Raw genomic sequence first — 25,236 nt, 5'->3', positions numbered from 1 at the left:
ACACAACACGCTGCCTTGGCTGGGGCTCGAACTCACGACCTTCAGGTCGCTAGTTGAATGCCTTAACCACTTGACCACTTGTAAAATACAAATACAGATAATAAAACTGACTGTTTTTACTGTCAAAGGTGCTATGCACACTATATAGTCAAAATTGGGTGTTGACAAGGCATTGGACTCTTCTGGTGTTGATGGGCAGGGAGCTGTAGCGGTGTTCAGAAGATCTGAGAGTGTGGTACGTGTGAAGTGTGTGTGTAATGTCCTCTATTGTTTGTTGAGCCGCTTTTATTGCCCGTCTCTCATGGATGCTGCTCAGCCAATGATTTTACTACTGTACTCTGAGAATTCTGAGCGGGCTGAGGTCCGTAATGCACTTTGCTCTGAACCTTGCCGTGGAGTTGGAGGTTAATATTGATTCACAATTGTTAACGCAATTGACGCGTTTCATTGTATCTTTCAATGTGCCTGTGATAAATAAATGAATCTGAAGTCTGAATTGAAAGGGCAGCTGGAAGATCTTATTGTTTACCTGCACTGCACTCTCTCTCTGGAGCTGTTACACTTTATTCTGTGCTCTGTTATTGCTTTACCTTGCTCTACGTCAATGTATTGTGTTATTGGCTACAGGGGGAAAAAGCCACATGTCCATGAGTCAGTCCCCGTTAGGGGATCTGAGGTGGACAGGGTCAGTAACTTTAAATTCCTTGGCGTTATCATATCCGAGTACCTGTTCTAGGTCCAGAACATAATTGTCATCACAAAGAATACACGTCAGCACCTCTGTTTTCTCCGAGGTTAGCGCAGGCTCAGCATGTCATCTGAAACTTTGACAAGCTTCTGTGGATGCACAGTGGAGAGTGTTTGATCCATGGCCTGGTGTGAAAGCACCAATGCCCAGGAATGGAAAAATCGACAGGAAGTTGTGGATATAGACCAGTCCATCGCAGGAAAATCCCTCCCCACCATTGAGCACGTCTACGAGGAGTGCTGCCACCAGATATCAGCCTCCAGCATTGACAGCCCGTGCTCTTTTCTCGCAGCTACCATTCTGCAGGAGGTACAGGAGCCTTAAATCCCACATCACCAGGTTCAGGAACAGTTACGTGCCTCTATTCTGTACATGCTTGCAAGAAAATGACTCACAAAATAGTAAACGGCAACACAGATCATAAAAACATAGAAGCAGAATTAGGCCATTCGGCCTATCGAGTCTGCTCCACCATTTGATCCTGGCTGATCCATTTCCCTCTCAATCACATTCTCCTGCCTTCTCCCCGTCACCTTTCGTGCCCTGACCAATCAAGAATCTATCAGCCTCTGCCTTAAGTACACCCAATGACCTGGCCTTCACAATCACATGTGGCAATGAATTCCACAGATTTGACACCCTCTGGATCGGGATAAAGAAATTCCTCCTCATATCCATTCTAATTGGACATCCCTCTATCCTGAGGCTGTGCCCTCTGGTTCTAGACCTCCCCACTATAGGAAACATCCTCTTCACATCCACTCTATTATGACCTTTGATAGGTTTCAATGAGATCACCCCCACTCTTCTAAATTCCAGTGAGTACAGCTCCAAGGCCATCAAATGTTCCTCATATGATAAGCTTTTCATTCCTGGAATCATTCTTGTGGACCTCCTTTGAACCGTCTCCAACGTCAGCACATCCTTTCTTAGAAATGGGACTCACAACTGCTCATAATACTCCAAGTGAGACCTCACAAGTGCTTATTGAAACCTCAGCATGACTTCCTTTTTTTTATTTATATATATTTTCATATTCTGGGATGCAATGTTATTTACACATTTTGATAATCAATTTTGCTTGAACTTTGAATGATTCAAAGGTTCTCTTCACTATGAGGAGATGGAACTTTGATAGAAACATAGAAAATAGGTGCAGGAGTAGGCCATTCGGCCCTTCAAGCCTGCACCGCCATTTATTATGATCATGGCTGATCATCCAACTCAGAACCCCACCCCAGCCTTCCCTCCATACCCCCTGACCCCTGTAGCCACAAGGGCCATATCTAACTCCCTCTTAAACATAGCCAATGAACTGGCCTCAACAGTTTCCTGTGGCAGAGAATTCCATCACGCAAAGATACAGCTGAACGAGACAGTATTCCTCTGGGGTCATGGTGTAAAACATTCAAATTAGCAGGCAAACATTCCAAAATAGAGAGTAATATAATTCCAAATAGTGAGCAAAGAAGCATATTCACTCAAAAAACATATATATGGTCCAAGACCCTATATATCCATATGCATTTAAATGCTCAGTTTGCATGAAAGTTTTGCGGCAGATTTATGCTGTAGACATTGAAAAGCATGCGAGGTGTGTGCTCATTGAGATAGAGAGGGGATTTAAAGGGGAGGGGATAATTTAGCAGACACATGGTGTAAAAATGCCTATGCCCATGCCCAATAGTTAGTTATTAGTTATGAACTTAAGAATGTGACGTTAGGCACAGGAGTATTTGTACATAAGGTGACCCTGACAGGAAATGATAAAGTAGTGGCGGTCGAGAGTGTGGAAGGGCTAGTTAGTGAGTGGAGGTGTTGATCAGCCTTACTTCTTGGGGAAAGTAACCATTTTTCAGTCTGGTGGTCCTGTCGTGGATGTTACGTAGTCTCTCCTTGGTGGGAGTGGTATAGGCAGACCATGAGCATGGTGGGTGGGACCCTTCGTGGTGTTGATGACCCTTTTCCGGCACCTTCCTATACACACTTAATAGCCACTTTATTACGTACACCTGCTTGTTAATGCAAATATCTGATCAGCCAATCATGTGGCAGCAACTCAGTGAATAAAAGCATCCAGACATGGGCAAGAGGTTCAGTTGTTCAGATCAAACATCAGAATCGGGAAGAAATGTGATACAAGTGACTTTGATAGTAGAATGGTTGTTGGTGCCAGACAGGGTGGTTTGAGTATCTCAGAAACTGCTAACCTCCTGGTATTCTCACTCACAACAATCTCTAGAGTTTACAGAGAATGGTGTGAAAATCCAAAAAAAATCCAGTGAGCGGCAGCTCTGTGAGTGAAAATATCTTGTTAATTCAATTTAATCCAATTCAAACACCTTGTTAATGAGAGAGGTCGGAGGAGAATGGCCAGACCGGTTCAAGTTGACAGGAAGGTGACAGTAACTCAAATAACCTCCATTACAACAGTGGTGTGCAGAAGAGCATCTCTGAATGCACAACATGTTGAACCTTCAAGTGGATGGACTACCGCAGCAGGAGACCACGAGCATACACTCAATGTGCACTGTACCTAGGGACAGGAAGGACCTGACTGCCTGTGTCCTTGCTGGGGGTAGGCTGGTGCTGGTGATACATTGTGCAGTTTGAACTACCCATTGTAGAGCCCTCATGTTAACACAATATTTCTAAAATTACTGTTCATAATAATGAGTTATTGTGTAATATCCAAAACCAAAATTAATTAGAAGGATTGAGTGTTAATTGAATAGCATCGAACAATCAGGAAAATCTGCCTTTCTAGCACCATCCAGCCATAAGGCCTTGGCTGTCTGCTGTGGTCAGTACAGAGACTTGGATGGCTCAGGGGCAGGAATGGTTATTTCAAGTGCCAGGCTTTAGGTGTTACAGAAAGGACAGGGAGGGAGGCAAAAGAGGTGGGGGTGTGGCACTGTTGATCAGAGATAGTGTCACAGCTGCTAAAAGGAGGAAGACATGGAGGGATTGTCTGCAGTGTCTCTGTGGGTGGAAGTTGGGAACAGGAAGGGGTCAATAACTCTATTGGGTGTTTTTTTTTATATAGACCACCTAATAGTAACATATCGAGGAGCAGATAGGGAGACAGATTCTGGAAAGGTGTAATAATAGCAGGGTTGTTGTGGGAGATTTTAATTTCCCAAATATTGATTGGCATGTCCCTAGAGCGTGGGGTTTAGATGGGGTGGAGTTTGTTAGGTGTGTTCAAGAACGTTTTTTGACACAATAGGTAGATAAGCCTACAAGAGGAGAGGCTGTACTTGATCTGGTATTGGGAAATGAACCTGGTCAGGTGTCAGATCTCTCAGTGGGAGAGCATTTTGGAGATAGTGATCACAATTCTATCTCCTTTACCATAGTATTGGAGAGGGATAGGAACAGACAAGTTAGGAAGGTGTTTAATTGGAATAAGGGGAAATATGAGGCCATCAGGCAAGAACTTGGAAGCATAAATTGGGAACAATGTTCTTAGGGAACTGCATGGAAGAAATGTGGCAAATGTTCAGGGAATATTTGTGTGGAGTTCTGCACAGGTACGTTCCAATGAGACAGGGAAAGAATGGTAGGGTACATGAACTATGGTGTACAAAGGCTGTTGAAAATCTAGTCAAGAGAAGAAGAGCTTATGAAAGGTTCAAAAAACTAGGTAATGATAGAGATCTAGAAGATTATAAGGCTAGCAGGAAGAAGCTTCATAAAGAAATTAGGAGAGCCAGAAGGGGCCATGAGAAGGCCTTGGCAGACAGGATTGAGGAAAATCCCAATGCATTCTACAAGTATGTGAAGAGCAAGAGGAGAAGACGTGACAGAATAGGACCAATCAAGTGTGACAGTGGAAAAGTGTGTTTGGAACCAGAGGAGATAGCAGAGGTACTTAATGAATACTGTACTTTGCTTCAGTATTCACTATGGAAAAGGATCTTGGTGATTGTAGGGATGACTTCCAGCGGACTAAAAAGCTTGAGCATGTAGATATTAAGAAAGAGGATGTGCTGGAGTTTTTGGAAAGCATCAAGTTGGATAAGTCACTGGACCCGGATGGGATGTACCCCAGGCTACTGTGAGAAGCGAGGGAGGAGATTGCTGAGCCTCTGGCAATGATCATCAATGAGGACGGGAGATGTTGAGAGGATTGGAGGGTTATGGATATTGTTCCATTATTCAAGAAAGGGAGTAGGGATAACCCAGGAAATTATAGACCAGTGAATCTTACTTCGATGGTCGATAAGTTGATGGAGAAGATCCTGAGAGGCAAGATTTATGAACATTTGGAGAGGCATAATATGATTAGGAATAGTCAGCATAGCTTTGTGAAAGGCAGGTCGTGCCTTACGAGCCTGATTGAGTTTTTGAGGATGTGACTAAACACATTGATGAAGGTAGAGCAGTAGATGTAGTGTATATGGATTTCAGCAAGGCATTTGACAAGTTACCCCATGCAAGGCTTATTGAGAAAGTAAGGAAGCATGGGATCCAAGGGGACATTGCTTTGTGGATCCAGAACTGGCTTGCTCACAGAAGGCCAAGTGTGGTTGTAAACGGGTCATATTCTGCATGGAGGTCTGTCTCCAGTGGTGTGCCTCAGGGATCTGTTCTGGGACCTCTACTCTTTGTGATTTTCATAAATGACCTGGATGAGGAAATGGAGGGATGGGTTAGTAAATTTGCCGATGACACAATGGTTGGGGGTGTTGTGGATAGTGTGGAGGGCTGTCAGAGGTTACAGTGGGACATTGATACGATGCAAAACTGGGCTGAGAAGTGGCAGATGGAGTTCAACCCAGATAAGTGTGAGGTGGTTCATTTTGGTAGGTCAAATATGATGGCAGAATATAGTATTAATGGTCGGACTCTTGGCAGTGTGGAGGATCAGAGGGATTTTGGGGTCCGAGTCCATAGGACACTCAAAGCAGCTGTGCAGGTTGGCTCTGTGGTTAAGAAGGCATACAGTGTATTGGCCTTCATCAATCGTGGGATTGAGTTTAGGAGCCAAGAGGTAATGTTGTAACAATATAGGACCCTGGTTAGACCCCTCTTGGAGTACTGTGCTCAGTTCTGGTCGCCTCACTACAGGAAGGATGTGGAAACTATAGAAAGGGTGCAGAGGGGATTTACAAGGATGTTGCCTGGATTGGGGAGCATGCCTTATGAGAATAGGTTGAGTGAACTCGGCCTTTTTTCCTTGGAGCGTTGGAGGAGGAGAGGTGACCTGATAGAGGTGTATAAGTTGATAGGCATATGTCAGTGATATTAAACCTGATTCAAAGAGGAAGTCGAGGATTCAGTTGCAGAGGGAGACACAGAGGTCCAGTTTTAGAAGCTTGGTGATCAATACTGAGGTTTTTGTATCTTCTGCCCAAAAGAAGAGGGGAGAAGAGAGAATGTCAGGGCTGGGTGCAGTCTTGGATTGTATTGGCTGCATTGATCGTGTGGATAGACCATAGAACATAGAAAACCTACAGCACAATACAGGCCCTTCGGCCCACAAAGTTGTGCCAAACATGTCCTTACCTTAGAAATTACTAGTCTTACCTATAGCCCTCTATTTTACTAAGCTCCATGTACCTTTCTAAGTGTCTCTTAAAAGACCCTATCGTATACGATAGTCAGAGGCTTTTTCCCAGGGCTGAATGGCTAGCACGAGAGGGCATGATTTTAAGGTGCTTGAAAGTAGGTACAGAGGAGATGTCAGGGATAAGTTTTTTATGCAGAGAGTGGTGAGTGCGTGGAATGGGCTGCCGGCGACAATGGAGGTGGGTACAATAGGGTCTTTTCAGAGACTCCTGGACAGGTACATGGAGCTCAGAAAAATAGAGGGCTATGGGTAACCCTAGGTAATTTCTCAGGTAAGGACATGTTCGGCACAGCTTTGTGGGCCGAAAGGCCTGCATTGTGCTGTAGGTTTTCTATGTTTCTATGAAGGGAGCACCTGAACTGGGGTTTTGTAGATGCTGGAAATCCACAACATGCACAAAATGTGGGAAGAACTCAGCAGGTCAGGCAGCATCTGTGGAAATGAATGAACAGTCGACATTTCAGACCGAGACCCTTCTTCAGGACTGGAAAGGCAAGGAGAAGATGCTAGAAGAAGGTGGTGGGGGAGGGGAAGGAGGACAAGCTGGAAGGTGATAGGTGAAGCCAGCGGGGTGGGGGAGGAAGGAAGAAGCAGTGAGATGATAGGGGGAAATGGTAAAGGGCTGACGAAGAAGGAATCTGATGGGAGAGGAGATCCCTGCTTCCTCCCTCTCCTCGCTACCTGCCTATCACTTCCCCCAGGATCCCCTCCTCCTTCCCTTTCTTCCATAGCCCACTCACCTCTCCGATGTATTTCTGTCACAAAACAGCAAATTTCATGGCATATGTCAGTGATATTAAACCTGATTCAAAGAGGAAGTCGAGGATTCAGTTGCAGAGGGAGACACAGAGGCCCAGTTTTAGAAGCTTGGTGATCAATACTGAGATTTTTGTATCTTCTGCCCAAAAGGAGAGGGGAGAAGAGAGAATGTCGGGGCTGGGTGCAGTCTTGGATTGTATTGGCTGCTTTGGGTTCATTCTACAACCAAGCTCAGTGCGATGCTGTCACATATATCTCGTTCCAATCTTCCTTCTCTCACTTTGAGCCTATCCCCACTGGCTTTAGACTTCCATTCCCTGGGCAAAAGTCTGACTTTGTATTTATTCTGGGGGCGGACACAGAGGGTATAGAACTGAGGCAAAACAGCAGTGAGGTCATGGACCACATACAGATTACAGAGGAGGAGATGTTTGCTGTCTTGAGGCAAATTAGGCTGGATAAATCCCAGGGAACCTGACAAGCTGTCCCCACTGAACTTGTGGGAGGTAAGAGCAGGAATTACAGGAGGCCGAGCAGAGATATTTAAAGCATCCTCAGCCACAGGAGAGGCACCAGAGGATTGGAGGATAGCCAATGTTGTTCCGCTGTTCAAGAAAAGCTCTATGAATAAACCCAAAAATTAGAGGCTGGTTAGCCTGACGTCAGTAGTGGGCAAGTTATTGCAAGGTATTCTAAGGTACAGGATATACAAGTATTTGGATGGACAGTGAGTGATTACAGATAGTCAGAGTGGCTTTGTGCGTGGGAAGTCGTATCTAACCTGTGGGGGAGCTTCTTCACTCAGAGGGTGGTGAGGGCGTGGAACCGGCTGCCAGTGGAAGTGGGTTCGAGTTCAAACTTTAAGGAAAGTTTGGATAAGTACACGGATGGGAGGGGTATGGAGGGAGGGCCATGGTCCAGGTGTGGGTCAATGCAACAGTTCAGCACAGACTGGAAGGGCTGAAGGGCCTGCTTCTCTGTTGTAGAGCTCTATGACTCCATGAACCTATGACACACACTCAATGTTTTGGGAACAGCTTCTTTCCCACCACCAACAGATTTCTGAAAGGACAGAGAAGCCATGTACAATACATTACCTCACTTTTTTCATGCTTTGTCCTCTTTTGCTGTACCTCATTAATTTACATATAAATAGAACATAAAATAGTACAGCACATTACAGGCCCTTCGGCCCACAATGTTGTGCTGACCCTCAAACCCTTGCTCCCATATAACCCCCCACCTTAGATTCCTCCATATACCTGTCCAGTAGTCTCTTAAATTTCACTAGTGTATCTGCCTCCACCACTGACTCAGGCAGTGCATTCCACGCACCAACCACTCCAAGTGTGGCCTAACCAGAGTTTTATAGAGCTGCATCACTTCATCGCGACTTTTAAACCCTATCCCTCGACTTATGACAGCTAACACCCCATAAGCTTTCTTAACTACCCTATCTATCTGTGAGGCAACTTTCAGGGATCTGTGGACATGTAACCCCAGATCCCTCTGCTCCTCCACACTACCAAGTATCCTGCCATTTACTTTGTACTCTGCCTTGGAGTTTGTCCTTCCAAAGTGTACCACCTCACACTTCTCCAGGTTGAACTCCATCTGCCACTTCTCAGCCCACTTCTGCATCCTATCAATGTCTCTTTGCAATCTTCGACAATCCTCTACACTATCTACAACACTACCAACCTTTGTGTCATCTGCAAACCTGCCATCCCACCCTTCTACCCCAACATCCAGGTCGTTAATAAAAATCATGAAAAGAAGAGGTCCCAGAACAGATCCTTGTGGGACACCACTAGTCACAACCCTCCAATCTGAATGTACTCCCTCTACCATGACTCTCTGCTTTCTGCAGGCAAGCCAATTCTGAATCCACTTGGCCAAACTTCCCTGGATCCCATGCCTTCTGACTTTCTGAATAAGCCTACCGTATGGAACCTTGTCAAATGCCTTACTAAAATCCATGTAGATCACATCCACTGCACTACCCTCATCTATATGCCTGGTCACCTCCTCAAAGAACTCTATCAGGTTTGTTAGACACGATCTGCCCTTCACAAAGCCATGCTGACTGTCCCTGATCAGACCATGATTCTCTAAATGCCTATAGATCCTATCTCTAAGAATCTTTTCCAACAGCTTTCCCACCACAGACATAAGGGTCACTGGTCTATAATTACCTGGACTATCCCTACTAACTTTTTTGAACAAAGAGACAACATTCGCCTCCCTCCAATACTCCGGTACCATTCCTGTGGAAAATGAGGACATAAAGGTCCTAGCCAGAGGCTCAGCAATCTCTTCCCTCGCCTCATGGAGCAGCCTGGGGAATATTTCGTCAGGCCCCGGGGGCTTATCCATCCTAATGTATTTTAACAACTCCAGCACCTCCTCTCCCTTAATATCAACATGCTCCAGGACATCAACCTCACTCATATTGTCTTCACCATCATCAAGTTCCCTCTCATTGGTGAATACCGAAAAGGAGTATTCACTGAGGACCTCGCTCACTTCCACAGCCTCCAGGCACATCTTCCCACCTTTATCTCTAATCGGTCGTACCTTCACTCCTGTCATCCTTTTGTTCTTCACATAATTGAAGAATGCCTTGCGGTTTTCTTTTACCCTACTCGCCAAGGCCTTCTCATGCCCCCTTCTTGCTCTTCTCAGCCCCTTCTTAAGCTCCTTGCTTCCCTATAATCCTCAATAGACCCATCTGATCCTTGCTTCCTAAACCTCATGTATGCTGCCTTCTTCCACCTGACTAGATTTTCCACCTCACTTGTCACCCATGGTTCCTTCACCCTACCATCCTTTATCTTCCTCACTGAGACAAATTTGTCCCTAACATCCTGCAAGAGATCTCTAAACATTGACCACATGTCCATAGTACATTTCCCTGCAAAAACATCATCCCAATTCACACCCGCAAGTTCTAGCCTTATAGCCTCATAATTTGCCCTTCCCCAATTAAAAATTTTCCTGTCCTCTCTGATTCTATCCTTTTCCATGATAATGCTAAAGGCCAGGGAACAGTGGTCATTGTCCCCCAGATGCTCACCCACTGAGAGATCTGTGACCTGACCCGGTTCATTACCTAGTACTAGATCTAGTAGTAGTCGGCCTATCAATATACTGAGACAGGAATCCGTCCTGGATATACTTAAACTCTGCCCCATTTAAACCCTTGGAACTAATCAGGTGCCAATCAATATTAGGGAAGTTAAAGTCACCCATGATAACAACCCTGTTATTTTTGCACCTTTCCAAAATCTGCCTCCCAATCTGCTTCTCTGTATCTCTGCTGCTACCAGGGGGCCTATAGAATACCCCCAAAAGAGTAACTGCTCCCTTCCTGTTCCTGACTTCCACCCATACTGACTCAAAAGAGGATCCTGCTACATTACCCACCCTTTCTGTAGCTGTAATAGTATCCCTGACCAGTAATGCCACCCCTCCTCCCCTTTTTCTGCCCTCTCTATCCCTTTTAAAGCACTGAAATCCAGGAATATTGAGAATCCATTCCTGCCCTGGTGCCAGCCAAGTCTCTGTAATGGCCACTACATCATAATTCTATGTATGTATCCAAGCTCTCAGTTCATCACCTTTGTTCCTGATGCTTCTTGCATTGAGGTACACACATTTCAGCCCTTCTACCTTACTGTCTTTACACCGTTTATTCTGCTTCTCTTTCCTCAAAGCCTCTCTGTATGTTAGATCTGGCTTTACTCCATGCACTTCTTTCACTGCTCTATCGCTCTGGGTCCCATCCCCCTCGCAAATTAGTTTAAACCCTCCCGAACCATGCTAGCAAACCTACCTGCAAGGATATTGCTCCCCCTCGAGTTCAGGTGCAACCCATCCAATCTGTACAGGTCCCACCTTCCCCAGAAGAGATCCCAATGATCTAAAAATCTAAAACCCTGCTCCGTGCACCAACTCCTCAGCCACGCATTCAACTGCCATCTCCTCCAATTCTTACCATCACTGTCATGTAGCACTGGCAGCAATCCTGAGAACGCCACCCTTGAGGTCCTGTTCTTCAGCCTTCTGCCCAGTTCTCGAAACTCACACTTCAGGACCTCATCCCTCTTCCTGCCTATGTCGTTGGTCTCAACATGTATCATGACTTCTGGTTGTTTTCCCTCTCGTACCAGGATGTCGTGTACCCGGTCAGAGACATCCCGGACCCTGGCACCCAGGAGGCAACAAACCATGCGGGTGTCCTTCTCACGTCTACAAAATCTCCTGTCTGCTCCCCTGACTATAGAATCTCCAATGAGGACAGCTCTCCTCTTCTCTGTCCCACCCTTCTGCACCACAGGATCAGACTCAGTGCCAGAGGCCCTGCCACCGTGGCTCACACCTGGTCGGTCATCCTCGCCAACAGTATCCAGGACGGTAAACTTATTATTCAGGGGAATGGCTACAGGGGTGCTCTGCACTACCTGTCTGCTCACCTTCGCTTTCCCCCCTCTGACTGTCACCCAACAACCTGCTTCCGACAGCCTAGGTGTGACTACCTCCCTGTAGCTCTCATCTATGACTGCCTCATTCTCCCTTATGAGCCAAAGGTCATCCAGCTGCTGCTCCAGATTCCTTACACAGTCTTCCAGATCGCCCAGCCGTGTGCACTTCTGGCAGATATGACTCGGCACCAGGTGAGGTGCCAGAGGACGGGGGGTGGCACAGACTACCAACCCTCAGACATCAGGCAAGGCCATTTGATTCTGAATGATAGGTAACTGGTTTATGGATCATTACAAAGTGTTTCACTGGTGATTCCCGTTCCCTCCCCTCTCCCTTCCCCTTTTTCCAACCATGATTCCCCTCTTCATGCTCCCTTCCCCACTCTCCATCCACAATAGAGACCGATATCAGAATCAGGTTTATCATCACTCACATTTGTCATGGAATTTGTATTTTTTGTGGCAGCAGTACAGTGCAATACATAAAATTACTATAGTCCTGTGCAAAAGTCTTAGGCACCCTAGCTCTATGTATGTGCCTAAGACTTGCACAGGAGTGTGTGTGTGTTGGTTTTTTTTGTTATGTATTGCATTGTACTGCTGCGGCAAAACAACAAATGTTAGAAACATAGAAACATAGAAAATAGGTGCAGGAGTAGGCCATTCGGCCCTTTGAGCCTGCACCGCCATTTATTATGATCATGGCTGATCATCCAACTCAGAACCCAGCCTTCCCTCCATACCCCCTGACCCCTGTAGCCACAAGGGCCATATCTAACTTCCTCTTAAACATAGCCAATGAACTGGCCTCAACTGTTTGCTGTGGCAGAGAATTCCACAGATTCACCACTCTCTGTGTGAAGAAGTTTTTCCTAATCTCGGTCCTGAAAGGCTTCCCCTCTATCCTCAAACTGTGACCCCTCGTTCTGGACCTCCCCAACATCGGGAACAATCTTCCCGCATCTAGCCTGTCCAATCCCTTTAGGATCTTATATGTTTCAATCAGATCCCCCCTCAATCTTCTAAATTCCAACGAGTACAAGCCCAGTTCATCCAGTCTTTCTTCATATGAAAGTCCTGCCATCCCAGGAATCAATCTGGTGAACCTTCTTTGTACTCCCTCTATGGCAAAGATGTCTTTCCTCAGATTAGGGAACCAAAACTGCACACAATACTCCAGGTGTGGTCTCACCAAGGCCTTGTACAACTGCAAATGTTGTGACACATGCCGGTGACATTAAACATGATTCTGAGTCTGACCCTATTAATGCCCCTCGAGATTTTGTAAACCTCTGTGTGTTTACCACTCAATCTCCTTCACTGCTTCAGGGGTAGAATGGCTCTTGCTGCAGTAATAAAGCTTGCAATGAAAACTGCAACAGCAATACACTCAGGAATTTCCAGGCAGCATCTTTATTAGCTCAGAGACTGAAGTGAACGCCCTCCAATATCAAAGCATGAAGACGACACACTCTGTAACTGAGTTATCACTATAATCATATCAGCATCTCATAGATAATGACACTCATGTAATTCAATTAATAAGCCAGGAGGAAACAGCTATCCCAAACAATTACACTCACAGCGATTAATTCCGATGAAAACACAGGCTGCATCTCTACTGATTCCTTCACACACTAACCAGTGTAACCATCCTGCCAGATTGATTAGCTGGGGGTGTCGTGGTAGTATAGTGGTTAGCGTAACACAATTACAGTGCCACTGACCCAGGTTTGATTCCTGCTCTCTGTAAAGAGTTTGTATGTTCTCCCCGTGACCGTGTGGGTTTCCTCCGGGTGCTCCAGTTTCCTCTCTCAGTCCAAAGACATGCGGGTTAGGACTAGTGAGTCGTGGGCGTGCTACGTCGACGCCGGAAGTGTGGCGAGCCTCGCGGGCACCCCCAGCACAATCCTCAGACTGTGTTGGTCGTTGACACAAAATGGCACATTTCACTGTCTGATTTGACGTACATGTGACAAACTATGAAAACCCACGTTCCTTTTAAAGCCAAGGTAGTGTTCATGGGGTAAGGGCAGCATGGTGGCAAAGTAACCCTACTACAGTATCAGTGACCCTGATTCAATTCTGCTGTGATCTCATGGGTTTCCTCTGGGTGCTCTGGTTTCCTCCCAAGACCTATGGGTTAGTAAGTCAAATGGGTGTAATAAGGCTGGAAGGGCCTGTTACATTACTGTATCTCTAAATACATAAATAAAATGGGAAATCTGAAATTAACACAAAAAAGATTGCTGGAAACACTCAACAGGTTAGGCAGCGTCCATGGACAAACAATCAGAATTAATGTTTAACGTTAGCGGTCAGACATGCACTGTCTGAAACGTGAACACTCTTTCTATGCTCTGTATCGATCATAATGCCAAGTTAAGCTCATCCCATCTGTCTGCACATGCTGTTGGAGGAGCAAACTAAAAAATCACGCGGAGTTGGTGTTTGAAATAACAGGAGTTTGTTTTTTAAGAACCTATCAACCTCCTCTTTAAATATACCCAATGATTTGGTCTCCTCAGCCATCTGTGGCAATGAATTCCGCAGATTCCCCAACCGCTGCCTAAAGAAATTCCTCCTCATCTCTGTCTTAAGGGAATATCCTTCTAGTCTGAGGTTGTACCCGTCCCATCTCCCAATACTTGGTCTATGGCCTTCTCTGTCTAATCGATTCTGTTATCACTGTTAACTGGACTCTGAAAACTCTCACTCAACCCTCAAGCACACTTTATCTACTTCAAACTTCAAAGTACATTTATTATCAAAGTATACACGCAGTGTGTAACGCTGAAATCAGTCTGCCTGCAGACAGCTTGAAACAAAGAAACGCCACGTTCGAAGAGAAACTTCAAAGACGCAACATGCGAGAAAAGAAAGAATTGCACAAAGAGCGAGCGAATAGCACACAGAATGTCAAACATCAGAGTCCTGGAAACAGTCTGGGAACATCCAGTGCAGTCCAGTACGATTTAGTGCTGCGCCATTCTCTGACGGCAGGCTGCAGAGCCGGGAGGAAACCACTATCGTGAACAATTGCCCAAAAAGCCCCAATCAAAATTGCACAAAATAGCAATACAACAGGTGTAACCAGAAACCAGAGATCCACATAACATGAACAAACTGCAGAGTCCTCTAAACTGAGTCCAGTCCACAAACCACGCCAGTCCAAACTTGCCCAAGACTGAAGACTCGTACACCTTCCCCTGGCAGCAGCGAGGGAGAGGGAGACAGGGAGATAGCACTGAACTTGTACACAAGGTGAGCAGCTTGGCCTCTTACCACACTGTCCTGAAGTATGAACAAAAAAATACTATTTTTATACAGAAGTTTACCAGAGGATAGTGAATTTGTCCAATTGGAAACCTTGTTTTATTTACTTGGAGATATAGCATTGCTAAGAGGCCCTTCCGGCCTGGTGAGCCTGCCTGCCCAATTGCACTCACGTGACTAATTAACCTAATAGCCAGTAGATCTATGATTAACCCACTAACCAGTAGATCTTTGGAATGTGGGAGAAAGCTCACGCTCCAAACGGTAGTCGATTATTGAAAGGCCCGGATAGAGAGGATGCGGAGAGAATGTTTCCGATAGAGGGAGCGTCTAGGACCAGAGGGCACAGCCTCGGAATAGTGTGGCATCCCTTTAGAACAGAGATGAGAGTGAGTTTCTTTATCCAGAGGGCGGTGAATCTGTGGGATTGGCCGTGGTGGCCAAGTCACTGGGCATATTTAAAGTAGAGATTGATTAGACAGGGTGTCAAAGGTTACAGGGAGAAGGCAGCAGAATGGTGTTCAGAGGGATAATAAATCAGCCATGATGGAATGGGCAAAATAGTCTAATTGTGCTCCTATATCTTATGGTCTTATCGAAACTGGAGTCCCCAAAGGAAACCCATGTGCTCATGGGGAGAATGTGCAAATTCCTTATTTGAACCCAGGCTGCTGGCATTGTAATAGCATTACGTTAGCCATGCTGTTACCGCGCTGCCCATACATGGCGCAGCGGTTAGCGTAACCCTTGCCGCAACATCCACAATTCAAGTGCTCATCCGGCCGCCTCTTAAATGGCGTCAGTATCTCTGTTTCCACCACAGTGTCCTCACCACTCTCTGGGTGAAGAAGGTCCCCCACAGATCCCATCTAAACCTCTTATATTTCACTTGTAGTTGCAAAACTCTGTTGGACAGAGACAATATAAGTTGCCGCAGGCCTGTTACCCTTGTTGGTGGAGGGGCAGTCGACACGGGAGCTGTGTAGCCTCAGCTGTAGCGAGGACTAGGCCTCGAGCCGCGGGCTTGCCTGCTGCTGCCGACCAGGTGAAGCACTACAGCATGGTTGAGCTCGGCTGGAGCCTGGCTTCGCCAGTTGGTGCCACCGTCCTGTATTCGAGCAGTGGAATGACAGGCTAGATTGCGTGTGTCTGTACACTGTCGGGAGACTGAACTGTCGATTGTTCGACGTTGTAGCTCGGAGTCTTTGACTAACCATGGTTTTTTTTGAGTGAATATGCTTCTTTGAATGTGTTACTCACTTCTTTGAATGTTTACTTTGTTATCTTGTATGTTTTGCACCTTCGCCCCAGAAGAACACTGTCTCATTCAGCTGTGTCTGTGTATGGTTTGAAAGATAGTTAAACTTGATTTGATTTTACCCCTTATCCTAAATTTGGGTCCTCTAAGTTTTATTCACCTAAAGTCATTAAATGTCGCAGAAGTAAGCCCTTCAGCCCATCTTGTCTATACCAACCACGCTGTCTACATGAGCTAGTCCTGTTGGCCTGCATTTGGCCCATCTTTTTCTAAATCTCTCCCCTCCAGGTACGGGTATAAATGTCTTTTAATTGTCAAAATTTTACCCACCTCTAGCGGCTCATCTGGCAACTTTTTCCAGATACCCACAAATCTCTGTGTGAAAGGGTTGCCCCTCAGGTCCCCTTTAAATATTTCCCCTCTCACCTCACACCTATGGCCTCTAGTTTCAGACTCCCCCTACCCAGGGGAAAAGACTGACCATCCCATTATATTGTGCCCTTCATAGTTTTAGAAACACCGATACGTTCAAACTTACAAAATAAATTGATTATCAAAGTACATCAATGTCACTGTATACAAAGCTGGGATTTATTTTCTTGTGGGCATTCACAGTAAATACAAAGAAACAAAACAAAATAAGAAAATCATAAATAAGGGATAAATATCCAGAACATGAGATGAAGAGTCCTTGAAAGTGAGTCCCTAGGTTGTGCAAACGGTTCAGCATAGGGTTAAGAGAAGTTATCCCCTCTGCTTCAAGAGCCTGGTGGTTAAGGGGTAATAACTTGAGGCCTTATAAGGCACTGGGGAGGCCTCACTTGGAGTATTGTGAGCAGTTTTGTGGGTTCTGTATCTAGGAAAGGATGTACTGACAATGGAGAGGTTTAAATGAGGTTCTGGAAAATTATTCTGGGAATGAAAGGGTTAACATACGAGGAGCATTTGATGGCTCTGGGCCTGTACTCACTGGAAATCAGAAGAATGAGGGGGGGGCTCTCATATTGAATGTTCCGCTTTACGATAACGTTGGCGATGCACAGCAATGACTTGCTGGCAGCCAAAACAACTATTACTTACTGTATTACTCACACTTTTTGAACCGCCTGTATAATCTGGCATTTTTGCGGTGCGACAGTCTCAAAGGTGCAGGATGGTTCTGGTGTGGCGTGTACGGGCCGAAATGAGGCAGCAGAACCCGGGTCTGAGAGACACGCAAAGCGCTGGTGGAACTCAGCAGGTCAGGCAGTGTCTGAGGAGGGAAATGGACAGTCGTCCCTGGTTTCAGCTCAGGACTCTTCATCTGGCATCATGGATATCTCCCAAAGTCCCCGAGTTCTCCCAGCTTCTGCATTGTCAGTCTCCTGTTTCTCCAAGGTTCAGAGCGACATGGGCCCTAATGCAGGCAAATGGGGCAAGCTTAAGTGGGCACGTTGGTTGGCATGGGTCTGATGGCAGAAGGGCCCGCTGGTGTGTGGTATGACACTAAGATCGGCATAATTATTCTTTCTAGTGACAGGTATGACTGTATTTACAGAGAAAGCACAGAGGTAATTATTTCTAATTTATATTTTCTGCCAACTGCTCTGTTAAATATAGAGCAAGGCACAAAGGTTGCCGTGGAGATCCAGTCGGTTTCTCTAAAGCTTTCTTAAAGAACATAACCACAGTTATTGGCTGTAATTAGAGTGAAAATGCAGTGAACGGTGAAAGGAAGATTGAGTCCACTCAATAAACTACTGTGTGCTAGTTTCGATTAAGCTGTACAGCTCGGGGACCATATCCGTGGTAGGGGGCTCTGAATGCCGGACAGGCGTTTCTGGTTAAAAGGGGATGCGTTTAATTGGAATTGCATAATTATTGTCACACGTACCGAGATACAGTGAAAAGCTTGTCTTGCATGCTGTTCGTACAGATCAAATCATTACACAGTGTACTGAGATAGACCAAAGTAAAAAAGGTAACACACAGAATGCAGAATAAAGGGTAATAGCTACAGAGAAAGTGCAGTGCAGGCAGAAGCTAAGGTACAAACCATAAAGAAGCTTTGAGTCCCATATCTAAGAAAGGATGTGCAGGCACTGGAGAGGGTCCAGAGGAGGTTCATGAGAATGATCCTGGGAATGAAAGGGTTAACGTACGAGGAGTGTTTGACGGCTCTGGGCCTGTACTCGCTGGTGTTTAGAAGGATGAGGGGGGTGGGGTGGGATCTCACCGAAACCAATCGAATACTGAAAAACCTCGACAGAGGGGACATGCAAGGGATGTTTCCTATAGAGGGGAGCCCAGGGCCAGACGCAACAGCCTCAGAACAGAGGGGCATCCCTTTGCAGCACAGCTGAGGAGGAATTTCTTTAGCCAGAGGGTGGTGAATCTGTGGAATTCATTGCCACAGACGGCTGTGGAGGCCAAGTCATTGGGTATATTTAAAGTTGATATATTCTTTATTAGTCAAGGTGACAGGGAGAAGGCAGAAGAATGGGGTTGAGGGAGATAATAGATCAGCCATAATGCAATATTGAAGCAAAGTCGATGGGCTGAATGGCCTAACTCTGTTTCTAAAACTGAAGTGGTCAATCCCAGACAGCAGGCTATTGAATCTCCTCTGCACCCTCTCCAATACAATCACATCCTCAAGTATAAATTGTAACACTCAAGTGACTGAATAGCATCTCTCCATAGAAATAAAGACACATTAAGTATGATATTCAGAAGATCAAAAGGTTGATTTCATTGTGATGCATTAAAAGGTATCAAGTTTTTATTCAAATTCAGTTACTGAAGCTTTCCCGTTCTTGACACACTTAGCAGTCTCTGGGAGAAAGTGTTTCACTGAAGAATTGAATGTGTGGGAGAGCACTTCACCTCCTGGCTGGTGTCCTCTTCATACCAATTCAATCACTCGATATCTATCTGTAAAACAAGAACAAACTGTTCACTGTTCTCAGACAATAACAGCAAGGAGAGAAAGATGAGGTAGAGCTAAGGATTAGCAAAGTCAAGTTTATTGTCGGATGCTTGCAGCAACATCAGAGCACCACAGCACAGAGGCAGCCCCTTCAGCCCATCTACCTTCATGCTGGGCTGGCTTTCTGCCTAGACCTCTCTACCCACTCCCGGTCCTTAGTCGTCCAGACACTTCCCGTCCACATACTTAAATATTGCTTTCGATCCTGCATCCAGCACTCGCGCTGGAAGCTCGTTCCACACTCCCACCACCCTCTGAGGGAGGGAGATCCTTTAGGTATTTCACTTTTCACCCTTGACCCATGACCTCTAGTTCTAGTCTCATCCAGCCTGGGGCATGCATTCACCCAGTCTCTACTCCACGAGAATCTTGTATACCTCTATTCGATCTCTCCTCGTTGAGACACAACGGTCGCAAAAAGAACATAAATTGAGCATGAATTATACAATATTATACAAGAAAGAGTACAATTAGAGCAGAGAAAGTCTACGGTAGAGCAGAGTAGTCACGGTGTTGCTACACTGAGGTAGTGATTCAGACTCAGGTTTATTATCACTAACATGTTGTGAAATTTGTTTTGTGACAGCATAAAAATATTATAAATTACAGATCAAATAAATAGACTGTGTAAATGACTAACAATGAGATGGTGTTAATGAGTTTGTGGGCTGTTCAAAAGTCTGATAGTGGAGGGAAAAAAAATCTGTTCTTAAAACGTCGAGTGTCTCTCTTCGGGCCCCTGGCCTACCTCCCTGATGGTAGTAGTGAGAAGAGGGTGTGTCCTGGGTATTGCAGGTCCTGAACGATAATTTCTCTGACAATATAAAGTCATCTTGGGATAAGCTGACCCTCTGCATCAATCTACCTGTTGTGGATCCGAGGTACTATTGGTAGAAGTGACTACTTGTCAAAGTCGAGTTTGTCAACAATGTGTAGTGGAAACACCAATGTCATTGAATGGAAAAACCTACAAATAGTAGTGGGTTTGGCCCAGTCCCCCACGGGTAAAGCCTTCCCGACCACTTAGAACATCTACACGAAATTAAGTCGCAGGAAAGCAGTATCCATCATCAGGGACCCCCTCCACCCAGGCCATGCTCTCTTCTCACTGCTGCCATCAGGAAGGAGGTACAGGAGCCTCAGGACCCACACCACCAGGTTCAGGAACAGTTATTACCCCTCAACCATCAGGCTCTTGAACCAAAGGGGATAGATTCACTCAACTTCACTTGCCCCATCACTGAACTGCTCCCACAACCTATGGACTCGCTTTCAAGGACCGTTCATCTCATGTTCTTGATACTTATTGCTGATTTATTTATTATTATTGTTTCTTCTTTTTGCATTTGCACAGTTTGTTATTCTTCTGTACTCTGGTTGAACACCCTAATTGGGCGGTTTTTCATTGATTCTGTTATGGTTATTAATCTATAGATTTATTGAGTATGCCCGCAAGAAAATGAAACTCAGGGTTGTATATGGTGACACATATGTGCTTGTCCTTTGAACTTTGAACTCAAAGTCAAGTTTATTGTCATCCGCACAAGTCCATCAGTATTTACTCAGGAAACCGGCATACCATATATGGAAGGAAGGGAAACAAGCAGCAGTGTCATGGAAAATATAGAGATTAAAGAGGAGGAGGTGCTTGCTGCCTTACAGCGAATAAAGGTAGATAAATCTCCCGGGACTGACATGATATTTCCTTGGACCTTGAGAGAGACTAGTGTAGAAATTGCAGGGGCCCTGGCAGAAATATTTAAAATGTCCTTAGCCAAGGGTATGGTGCCAGAGGATTGGAGGGTAGCTCATGTTGTTCCGTTGTTTAAAAAAGGCTCCAAAAGTAAACCAGGTAATTACAGGCCAGTGAGCCTGACATCAGTAGTAGGTAAATTATTGGAAAGTGTTCTGAGAGATCGGATATACAAGTATTTGGACAGCCAAGGGCTGATTAAGGATAGTCAGCATGGCTTTGTGCATGGTAGATCGTGTTTAACGAATCTTGTAGAGTTTTTCGAAGAGGTTACCAAGAAAGTAGATGAAGGAAAGGCTGTGGATGTTGTCTACATGGACTTTAGTAAGGCCTTTGACAAGGTCCCACACGGGAGGTTAGTTCGGAAGGTTCAGACACTAGGTATCCATGGAGAGATTGTAAACTGGATTCGAAATTGGCTTTGTGGGAGAAGACAGAGTGGTAGTGGATGATTGCTTCTCAGACTGGAGGCCTGTGACTAGTGGTGTGCCTCAAGGATCTGTGCTGACCGTTGTTTGTTGTCTATATCAATGATCTAGATGATAATGTGCTAAATTGGATCAGCAAGTTTGATGATGACACTAGGATTGGAGGTGTTGTGGACAGCGAGGAAGGTTTTCAAAGCGTGCAGAGGGATCTGGACCAACTGGAAAAATGGGCCAGAAAATGGCAGATGGAACTTAATGCAGACAAGTGTGAGGTGTTGCATTTAGGAAGGACAAATCAAGGTAGGATATACACAGTAAATGGTAGGGCACTGAGGAGTGCGGAGGAACAAAGGGATCTGGGAGTTCAGATACGTAATTCCCTGAAAGTGGCATCACAGGTAGACAGGGTTGTAAAGAAGGCTTTTGGCATCCTGGCGTTCATAAATCAAGGTACTGAGTATAGGAGTTGGGATGTTATGGTGAGATAATGTATGAGACGTTGGTGAGGTCAAATTTGGAGTATTGTGTGCAGTTCTGGTCACCTAACTATAGGAAGGATATCAGTAAGATTGAAAGAGTGCAGAGAAGATTTACTAGGATGTTGCCGGGTCTTCAGGAGTTGAGTTACAGGGAAAGATTGAGCAGGTTAGGACTTTATTCCTTGGAGCGTAGAAGAATGAGGGGGGATTTGATAGAGGTTTACAAAATTGAGGGGTATAGACAGAGTAAATGTGAGTAGGCTCTTTCCACTTAGATTAGGAGGGATAAATACGAGAGGACATGGCTTTATGGTGAAAGGGGAAAGGATTAGGGGGAACTTCTTCACTCAGAGAGTGGTGGGAGTGTGGAATGAGCTGCCATCTGACGTGGTAAATGCAGGCTCACTCTTAAGTTTTAAGAATAAATTGGATAGATACATGGATGGGGAGGTCTGGAGGGTTATGGGCAGGGTGCAGGTCAATGGGACTAGCGGAATAAAGTTTCGGCACAGACTAGAAGGGCCGGATGGCCTGTTTTCTGTGCTGTAGTGCTCTATGGTTCTGTGGTCCGTGTGTGTACAGGTGCAGTGAAATACTTTCTGCAGCACCACAGGCAACAGAGCATCAGACACACGACAGTTACAAGACAAAGAAATGATGCCTTCCATTAGTTGGGATTGACCGTGCAGTCCAGATACACAAGCCAGTTTGGTACGATATGGAGAGCAAGCTGTTGTCCATGTGACAAGCTCCTCTTCTCCATGGAGTTGATGAACCCAAAGGAACGGCAGAGACCAGTACAGTTTGGCACCGGCGGCATCGCAGGAGTTGCCAGTCAGCGTTGAAATTCATATAGGTCTGCCTTCAGGACTCCAGCTCTGGATTTTTCCCCAGGGTTTACTCCTGAAGCCTTCCCCGTGAGTGGGTACAGCCGCAGGGCAGCGGAGGTTTGAGACCAGAGTTTCCCTTCTAGATTAGCTGCCAACCACAGCAGATGAGCCTCATCTGCCCAAAGCGACTGGCTTTAAGGCAGCAGTAACCGACCTTTGCCCCTTCTCCTGTCAGTAGAAATGGTTCTGTCGGGCTTAGAGGCTAATCCAAACGTGAAGGTCAGGAGTTAGACTTGGTTGTCTGTTTGAGACTATTTGAGAGACACGCTATTGGCAGCATTTAATAGGTCGTGGGATCTTGTCCCCGTTACCCACCCCACCATCTATAACAAGAGTGGTCATAGTGTTGTTAATGAGATAGGGAATAGGGTTGTGCAGTTTGGTTGACGTGAATGTAGAACATCACAGTACAGGCCCTTCGGCCCACAACGTTGTGCTGACTTTCTAACCTACTCTGAAGATCAAAGTTCCCCCCCCCTCCATTATATAGCGCTCCACTTTAATCTTATCCATGTATATCTCTAAGAGCTTCTTAAATGCCCCTTATACCACCACACCTGACAGGGCATTCCACACACTCACCACTCTCTGTCTAAAGAACTTACTTCTGACAGCCCCCCCCTTACACTTTTCTCCTATCACATTAAAATTATGCACCTTTGTACAGTATTAGCCATTTCTGCTCTGGGAGAAAGTCGCTGGCTATCCTCTTGATCAACGCCTCTTATCATCTTGTATATCTCTATCAAGTCACCACTCATCCTCCTTCCCTCCAAAGAGAAAAGCCCTAGCTCTCTCAACCTAACTTCATAAGAATATGGTATTAATGGTAAGAATCTTGGCAGTGTGGACGATTAGAGGGATCTTGGGGTCCGAGTCCATAGGACACTCAAAGCTGCTGCACAGGTTGACTCTGTGGTTAAGAAGGCATACGGTGCATTGGCCTTCATCAATCATGGGATTGAGTTTAGGAGTTGAGAGCCAGCTAAATAGGACCCTGGTCAGACCCCACTTGGAGTACTGTGCTCAGTTCTGGTCGCCTCACTACAGGAAGGATGTGGAAGCCATAGGAAGGGTGCAGAGGAGATTTACAAGGATGTTGCCTGGATTGGGGAGCATGCCTTATAAGAATAGGTTAAGTGAACTCAGCCTTTTCTCCCTGGAGCGACGGAGGATGAGAGGTGACCTGATAGAGATGTATAAGATGATGAGAGGTATTGATCATGTGGATAGTCAGAGGCTTTTTCCCAGGGCTGAAATGGTTGCCACAAGAGGACACAGGTTTAAGGTGCTGGGGAGTAGGTACAGAGGAGATGTCAGGGGTGAGTTTTTTACGCAGAGAGTGGTGTGTGCATGGAATGGACTGCCGGTGGTGGAGGCGGATACGATAGGGTCTTTTAAGAGACTTTTGGATAGGTACATGGAGCTTAGAAAAATAGAGGGCTATGGGTACGCCTAGTAATTTCTAAAGTAGGGACATGTTCGGCACAAAGGGCCTGTACTGTGCTGTAGGTTTTCTATGTTCTAAGTAGTTGTTCTTCAGCCTGGTGGTGTGGGACTTCAGGTTTCTGTACCTCCTGCCCAATGGGAGCTGCAGGACGGCATGGCCCGGTCGGTGGGATCTTTGATAATGACGTTGCTTACTCGAGGCAGCACCTCCTGTAGATACTAGCCATGGTGAGGAGTGGATGTGCCCGTGGTGCATAGGGCTGAGTTTACTACTCTCTATGGTTGTGTTCCTGTGTTGTCCATTCAACTTGCTGTACCAGACCATGGGGGAACCAGTCAGGCCTTTCAACAGTACATCTGTAGAAGTTTGCTAGAGTGTTTAGTAACAAGCTGAACCTTAACATCCTAAGAAGGTAAGGACATAGTGCTTCCTCATGGTTACCTTAGCATGCTTGGCCTAGACAGGTTACCCGATATGTTACACCCAGAAACAATCCCAACTAGAGTTCATTGCACTACAGCCAATGTCCTCCACCTGAGCCCAACATTCTGTCTGTGTTTGACCAGTCCCCCTCACCCCTCGCTACTACCATCTGGCAGCAGATGCAGGAGTCTAGGGTCCCACGCCACCAAGTTCAAGAACAGTTGCTGCCCTACAATCTTCAGGCTCCTGGATGGCTTCATTCGCCTCAGTGATGAACTGACTCCAAGGCCTGTAGACTCGCTTTCAGGGACTCTGCATTTGTTATGTCTGTTTCTTCATGGAATCTATTATATTTCCTTATTTTCCTGTGGCTGCCTGCAAGAAAATGAATCGAAGTGTTGTGTATGGTGTGCATACTTCGATAATAAATGCACTTTAAACCAGCTGATCTTTACTCTGATGGGTGAGGGCTCAGTCTGATAATTTCCTGCTGTTTCTCTCCGCAGACTGTCCAGGAATGTGGGACAACATAACCTGCTGGCCGAATGCAGCCTTTGGCGAAGTTATTTCTGTCACCTGCCCAGGATACTTCAGACTCATTAACACCGATAACGGTAACACCGCGGACCCATCTTGGGCAGTTCCTCAGAGAGTGGAGTCAACTGGATGGGTGCATTTTGGCCCTTAGAACATCGAATATACACAACATGAAGCAGTAGAGCACAGGCCAGGCCTTGTGGTCCAT

The 25,236-nt window shown here is 45.8% G+C and overlaps 1 protein-coding gene across 4 annotated transcripts in view; it reads left to right on the top strand.

Moving 5' to 3' along the window:
- Window positions 1-25,236, top strand: part of LOC134344556 (pituitary adenylate cyclase-activating polypeptide type I receptor-like) — a 269,718-nt gene that overhangs the window by 94,377 nt on the left and 150,105 nt on the right. For all 4 annotated transcript variants that reach the window (XM_063044563.1, XM_063044562.1, XM_063044561.1 and 1 more), the window contains exon 4: window positions 24,998-25,105. In XM_063044563.1, coding sequence (XP_062900633.1) covers window positions 24,998-25,105 — 108 coding nt within the window. The remainder of the gene's footprint in view (window positions 1-24,997; window positions 25,106-25,236) is intronic.

This window comes from Mobula hypostoma, chromosome 3 (genome assembly GCF_963921235.1).
Source record: "Mobula hypostoma chromosome 3, sMobHyp1.1, whole genome shotgun sequence".
NCBI lineage: Eukaryota > Metazoa > Chordata > Chondrichthyes > Myliobatiformes > Myliobatidae > Mobula > Mobula hypostoma.
This window is presented reverse-complemented; position numbering and strand designations above follow the sequence as displayed.